The 7,497-nt window shown below is 41.1% G+C and overlaps 1 protein-coding gene across 1 annotated transcript in view; it reads left to right on the top strand.

Moving 5' to 3' along the window:
• Nucleotides 1-978: 978 nt before the first annotated feature.
• LOC118424447 (tubulin-specific chaperone E-like) overlaps nucleotides 979-7,497 on the top strand; it is a 13,559-nt gene continuing 7,040 nt past the window's right edge. Inside the window, exons 1-8 of the mRNA XM_035833019.1 lie at nucleotides 979-1,157; nucleotides 1,738-1,822; nucleotides 2,528-2,731; nucleotides 3,423-3,508; nucleotides 4,100-4,199; nucleotides 5,372-5,474; nucleotides 6,406-6,482; nucleotides 6,831-6,926. Coding sequence (XP_035688912.1) covers nucleotides 1,070-1,157; nucleotides 1,738-1,822; nucleotides 2,528-2,731; nucleotides 3,423-3,508; nucleotides 4,100-4,199; nucleotides 5,372-5,474; nucleotides 6,406-6,482; nucleotides 6,831-6,926 — 839 coding nt within the window. The 5' untranslated portion in view covers nucleotides 979-1,069. The remainder of the gene's footprint in view (nucleotides 1,158-1,737; nucleotides 1,823-2,527; nucleotides 2,732-3,422; nucleotides 3,509-4,099; nucleotides 4,200-5,371; nucleotides 5,475-6,405; nucleotides 6,483-6,830; nucleotides 6,927-7,497) is intronic.

The raw sequence follows: 7,497 nt of genomic DNA, 5'->3' as shown, positions 1-7,497 counted from the left end.
ATTCGTTTTACGTTTGTTATCGGTTATAATTATTTCAAGGACGTTATCATTTTCGTTTTTCGCAATTAACTGGGTCTGGATATACTAGTAATTCGGAATTTTGAAAACAAAGTTAAAAAAAGAAGTGATGTAACTCCCCTAACTATATTTCGTAAGGATCACGGATAGTGGGACCGCGTGGCACGATCGAGAGCGCGTTGGTCTCAGGCCCGAGAGGTTCGGGGTTCAAATCCGCTTACCGTGTCACCGATCTTGTGCCCTTGGGAAAGGCACTTTACACGACTTTCCTCACCTATCTCAGGTGTAAATGAGTACATAGCTGCGGCTAGTGGCAGTGACAGGTCTTTGTGGTGGTGACAGGCCATAGGGGCATGTTCGGGCATGACGCACCCGCCATGACACATGAGTCAGGGGTAGGAGGAACCCCTTGCATCCTTGGTCGGAAGTCCTGCATCTGCTGGGGCCGTCTTACAAGTTGCATACAGTTGCCCTTGTAGGACTAGTGCGCCAGTGGACGAGAGGGTGGAGAAGGACGTGCACACCCCTCCTTCACCTTAAAAACCAAAGTGCAGGCCAGGCAGACGGGTCACCTTAAATCCGTCTGCCTACCATTGTCTTCCGAGACAGACGGATGCCAACAACACAGAAAGGAAAGAGTGTCATTTTTGCGAAACGCCATTTCCTAACTATTATTAGGTATGGTAGGTGTCATAGTTCCCAGCATGCATCACAAGTAGATATATTGCAATACAATATGGCGGCCCCTTTGGACGGGAACTAAACCAAAACAGTTCTTTGTCAAAGTAAAACCTGTAAACGTACAGAAGGGAAAATATACAAAACGTAACTTCCGGGTATGATCTTAAAAAATGTTTGAGCCCCAAATCTCCTAAATCATCGTGGTAATCCATATTTGTAATGGTAAAACCCCTCTGCGTAGTGGTATGTTCCACATTTTCATCTTCACTTCCGGGTCAGGAGAGGCGCGTATTACTAAGTTCTATTTCCAGTTGTGACGAGTGTTGTGAGTTTACCAGGTCTGTAGAGTTGGTACGAGTAACGGTAGGACATGGCAGATATTACCGTCGGGTCCAGGATTATCTGTGAAGGAAACTACGGCACGGTGAGGTATCTGGGAGAGGTGCCGCCAACAAAAGGTACGTAACGTTATATGTATATTAAACGTTAAACGGTTTATTTAAACAGACTTGACCAGCAGGTGTTCATATTGAATCATAACGTGAGACGTTGAACGTTACCAGATGCTGTATGTATGGATCACAGAAGTTATATTTGCGGGGATCTTATTTTAATTGTTTATTCAGTTATGACCTAGAGTTCCACGACCTCATACCTTCGCCAAAATAATTATCATAATATTTAGGAAATTCCCATAATTTTGATACCACTATGTAATTTTTAGTAATACCATAAATATAATTTATAATTATACTATTCAAGAAACATTAATTTAGAAATTACCATAATTTTGACACCACTATGTAATTTATAGTAATACCATTCAAATAACATTTTAACATTAGTAGGACCTCAAGCAGTCTGGGGAGGAGTCATGCAGGAGTAAGTATTTCCAGGAACCCCATGCAGACCCTCTTTTCAGACTGGACAGGTTCTTTGCAAAACCCTAAGTTGAAAGTGGGCCATTAACCTAAGTATCACACAGACATATCCACATGTAGTATTGTGATGATTTGTAATTGTATATTTCCCCACCAGGCCAGTGGTTTGGGGTGGAGTGGGACGACCCCAGCAGAGGCAAACATGACGGAGCTCCGGAGGGCGTCAGGTACTTCCATACCAGGTAATTTTAGGACGGGGCAAAGCGTTAAGGAGGAGCATTGATGCTACTCAAGTCAAGGGTTACTGGTATGAAGATGTACTGACCCGTCACATTGAGGGTTTGCTAGGAGAGATCGCATGGTAATGTACCCTGGATATCAGAGTACAACTTACTTAGCCGGCCAAGGGAATTATGCCACCTACGCGGCAGCGTAACTCCCCGGGCCGGCTAATTCGATTTACGGGGCTATGTTACTAGGGGCTCGGGAAAGAATTGTAGCCATGAGCGCTGTTCTCTGGCGACCAGGGTAATGTCATGTTGATGCAATTCCAGAAGATACCAATGAAATATTACATGACAAAACATAGTTTTATGAAACATGAGAACATCATGATCACAATTGCATAGGATTAGGAAACTTAAGATTTTTTTACCTATCTTGTTTCTGAGTGGGATTATTATATCCCAACTAATGTCTGTTTGAATATGACTATGAGGCACATGGTACTCTATAGCCGTATAGGCCACTTCACAGCTTGGACTGCTCATACACATTGTGATGCATTGTCAGGTAGCACCAGGGTATCTGAAGCATGGTCTCAGACACAACTGTTTACAAGTTACTTTGACCACATGCACATGTGAAGCTCAAACAGTGAACTGGCTTCTTGATACTATACTATTATTTTAGTAGACTTATCTAAGTAATTTTCCTCGCATCACCAGACACCAGACTGGGGGCTCGTTTGTCCGCGCCAAGAAGGTGGACCCCGAAAGGCAGACGTGTTACGATGCGCTGAAGGATAAGTACGGTTTGGCGGCAGACGGAGACACGGGGGTCAACGAGGAAGACCTGTACGTCATCGGCAGGTCGGCGAAGAAGGTCATGGTGGAAATGGTGGGAGCCGAGAAGGTGTCAAAACAACAGAGGTATTTTTGACATGAGCCTGATTGAGCCATGTAGTAGTTTCGTCAAAAAGTAGTTCCTTAAGCAACTGGATGATTTTGGAAACGGTCAGACGTTTCAACTAGCATCCACTAATTTCGTCAGTGACACTCCATTGCTTGATCATGAGTAACTACTTTTTGTTGTATCTTATTATCTGGATGTCTACTAGCCTACTAGTACATTGATGTATGTAGTAATTTGCTCTGCTTCTTCTTGTGTACAGTCAAAACTGCTCAAAAGAAAAAAATCTGGTCTAATTTAAATAAGACTCAGTATGTTGACATGTGGTCACTACAGACAGTATTCTTATTGCTGAAGATTTTCCACTGTCATACAACACCGAAATTTACTTACTTCAAATTTTCAGTCGCACTTCCGTCGACCTTCTTCAGGAGTGATGATTCAGTTACTCTGATCAAGTGACTTAGAGACACATGACTCAAGTAATGAATCCTAAATGAAAATTAGTACATGCTGCTTTCTCTGCATGCTTAGCACTCAACATTTAGTTAAACACACCACTCTCAGTGGACTAGCCCTATGTTGTTACTAGTGATTGCACAAAAGTTGTGTGGCCCAGAGCTACAGAAATGGAGATGGACGCTGCCCTATGTACCATTTGGTGGCCTGGGAAGGACTTTAACTTTTTATTTTTTTACTTTTTTTCTTCAGCCATGACAAACTACGTGATGTAGACTTGAGAGACCACAAGATTGTCAGTGCAGGACCAGACGGCATCATCCAGACAACAGCACCAAGTAAGATATCAAGGAGGAAAGATATTTTATCATTGTTATCCAGTACTGTTTTTTTTACTGAATTTTCCATTTGTTAGTACAGTCAAACCTGTATTAGGGGCCTCTACATAGGGGCCACCTGTCCATAGTGGCCACTTTTTGTCGGCCCCTTGGGTATTTTATCTACAAGTTGCCACCTCTATACAGAGGCCACCTGTCTATAGTGGCCAAATTTGTCCGGTCCCTTGAGTGGCCGCTATAGACAGGTTTGACTGTACCAAAATATTATCATTTTGGGTTGATTCATAGCTTGAACAGTGCAACAAATAAATAGCTAATTAAATGTCATCTTTTTTGTAAAACAAAAATTTTTGTTTTTTCAAATCAGAAAAGAATTATGTGACAAAAACCGGAGCACAAAGGGATCGAAACTTCTAAAATGACAAGTTAGGTTGTTGAAATTGCCTTGTTGGTTACAAACCTCTATGTCCTTAGCTGTCCTAACTGCCTTAACCCTATTTGATTTATGACTACTTTAACCCTTTTCGAAATTTGAATTCATAACAAGCCTAAGGGTTTGATTTATAATATGTTTCTGAACTTTGCTTCCAGACATCACAGAACTGAATCTGTCCAAGAACCTGCTCCCTTCTTGGGAGGAAGTGGCCAGAATCACATCCCAGTTACAGGGCCTGGAGATGCTTCATGTCAGGTTAGTCTCAGACTCCTTTTTACTTCTGTAGACTAGTTTGTTTGTTTGTTTGTTTGTTTGTAGTGCCCCTGCCACTGTATACTCTCCAAGTAGAACTATTTTAATGTTATTTTTATCTGTTTTTGTCAGACTTTCTATTTTGTCACTTTTTCTTCACGTCTGCTGTATGTGTTTGGCTTTTGCACATGAAGTAAAGGGGACAAAATGGAAAGGCCGACAAAAATGCCTAAAAAAACGTCAAATAACAGCCAGAGAAAAACCGCTGCTTGAAGAGTCGCCTCCGGACCAAGAGGTTGTGAGCTTGAATCCTGGCTGCGGCAGCTCACCCGACATAAATGCTACTGGAAAGGGTTGCAGTCCTCAGGACGGGACTGTCCACTGTTTGTGATTCTTGTTGAAAAAATCTAGGGGAATTTCAACTCTACAATGAACCTGTGTATACTGTACATACTTAGTGCCTGTCTTCTCATTTCTCTGTCACCACTAGTAGAAGAGTTTCCTGTTGGACAATCCAAAATTGTCCTTTGCATTGATAGGAAGGGCATAAAAAAGCCCAGGTTCTTCCAGATCTCTTCAGTGTCACTGATGAAAGATAGTGCATGCTATCCAAAACCTCTGACCGTTTCCAAAATCATATCCAGTTGCGTGATGAGTATCTACTTTTTGGTGTATCTTATTACCTGGATGTCTAACCTTGTAATCAACAATTTACTCAACTGTTCATGAAATTTGTTGACTTGAATAGGTTTGAGACAGGGCTCTAGCCAGCATCCGTTTTTCCGTCAATTGACGGAAATTTGCTGCGTTTGACGTAAAAATTTTAAAACCAATCCGTCAACTTTGACGGACAAAAATCTGATAAAAGCTCCTTGGTTGAAGCTACAGGCTGCTTGGGGACGCCGTCCACGGCCGTAAAAGCCACACACTGTTTTTTTTGCTATTGTTATGATTGTTGACAATGGGTGTCGGTGCCCTTTTGCATACGATAATCTCATTAAAACCCTTTTTTCAAGGTCTCTGTTTAGTCTCTCTAACTCCTAGAAATAGTAGAATAGTGTTTTTGCGACAATGGGAATTGGCTGACGGAAAAAAATGTCGAGCTGGCTAGAGCCCTGGTTTGAGATGACTTTCACATGTTCTCCCCACATTCTGTCCAACCCTTTCCCTGTCAGTGAGAATATGTTAGAGTTACCGGAGGACCCAGCCAGCCTGTCAACAGCACTACAGACGGTCAAAATCGTTTTCTACAACAGAGTTCAACTTCAAACTGAACAGGTGAGGCAGCGATTTTCTACTGTTTGAGAACACATTTTCCATCTATCCATATACTATATATAGGCATAATATTTATGAATATCTATGTATTGGATTGGCATTCACACCATCATTTAACATACCTAGCATTATGTAAGTCCTCGTAATGTCACAGATCAGGGATAAACAAGTCCACTAGCCCTATTGTCCAGGGCAAGTGAAAGTGCTGTTCGGGCAAGTGCATGTCCTACCCCACTTGTCCGATCGGGCAAGTAAGATTTTTCCATTGATTTTAGTGCAATTTTGATATACTTGTTACTTTTTACAGTCATGACATCAAGCAATTGTCTACAGAGAATTCCATTGCTGGAAGTGAAAATGCATATACTAGTAACAGTGACATTTGAATTTTGGGCAAGTGAAAAATTGGTTCGGGCAAGTACATTTTTTATGTGCTTGCCCGATAGGACAAGTGGATTTTAGAAAACTTGTTCAACCCTGCAGATACCTCTGATCTAGTCTAAAACGAAGTGATTTTACTTTATTTTGTGATCATGAGAAGGAATGATCTGACTGCAGTATGAACCATTATGTACGTCATCTTTCCAAATGCTCTGCACGAGAGTAGTTTGACCTTAAAATGTTATGACGTATTGGATAGCTACTACGATTTAACAGATATCATTAACAATCGTGGTACACTGTATTTGATGTGGAAATCTGGTTTTGCCAAATGTATGTACTGCTTCATTGAACTTCTTTGTCATTGTCATTGTCATTGTCATCATTAAAGTATATACCCAGGGCCTGTCTAAAAAGTATTTACAGTGGCCAGTCATCCAGGGAGCCATCCTGGTAAAAAGAAATAGTAATTGATTTTTTTTTCATCACAACTTGATTGCATTTGTTCAGTTGATAATATTGCATTATCATATCGACCTGTTTCGACCAGTTACTGAGATGTTCTGCCATGTGGCCGGCTCTTCGAGAACTCCACATCTGTTTCAACAACATCACAGTGTTAGATAGGTGGGTACTGGGTACTGGTACTGGCTGCTTCTTTTGGTCAAATTATATCCATCATGTAGAAACTGTATCAAATAAGGTTTTTCTCCTACAAAGATGGGTGGGGTTGTGTTCATCTAGTAGTGCCTAGTGTCACTTGTTTCCTTCTTGTTTCTGTACTAGTAGCATGGTATATACAGTCATCTTGCTCATACAAGTAGGTTTTGCATGGTATTCCCATTTTTTTAAAGACAAAGGGAACAGAAATCCAATTTAGGATGCAGCAAGACCACCAATATACTGCAGTCCAGTGAGATACTTGCTTAAGGGAATTAGTTGGTTTTGACACCTGTAACATTATGTACTTCTCAGGCTGGGGTCCCAGTTCCCTGCTCTAACCCTACTGAACCTGGAGGGAAATCAGCTACAAGACTGGGAGGAAGTCCTCAAGCTTGGAGACATGAAAAGGTGAGGATACAATATATCGCTGGTTCACCTGTATCCAAGGGTAACTATATACGTTGTTTATAAACAAAGCGTATTTAGGGATATAAAGCTGATGGACAGTGGTTTCAAGTCAGAACAATTTGAAAATATTGCAAATTTGAAACCACATTCCGCAGACTTAATACTCCTAAATGTGCTGTTTATAAAGACAACGGATATAGGTCACCCCACAGATAAAGGTGAACTAGGTGTTACATAGCAGTTGTTCAGCAAAAAAATTTTGAATGTATAGTATTGCGTAGAATCTAATTTTTTTGTAGACTGAAACTGAAAGTGTTGTAACAAAATTATGGATACAGGTTACTCAATACTTCGACGCCAAGAGGCGTAAGTTTGCACACTTATGTATGACTCGCCCCCTTGTGCCGGAAATTAGTAATGCAGCTGCTATGCGATTCCGAGGTCTTTTCACTGAGTCTGCCTCTCGTTTTTGCACCACCTGATATGTTATTGTCATGTTAAATGTTTTGTCTGTACACTATGTTTATTATTATGGACCTGATAAAAGATTGGATACAATCATAGCATCCTT

Source organism: Branchiostoma floridae, chromosome 1 (genome assembly GCF_000003815.2).
Source record: "Branchiostoma floridae strain S238N-H82 chromosome 1, Bfl_VNyyK, whole genome shotgun sequence".
Taxonomy (NCBI): Eukaryota; Metazoa; Chordata; class Leptocardii; order Amphioxiformes; family Branchiostomatidae; genus Branchiostoma; species Branchiostoma floridae.
The sequence above is the reverse complement of the archived record's forward strand: the minus strand, read 5'-3'. Positions and strand labels throughout refer to the sequence as shown.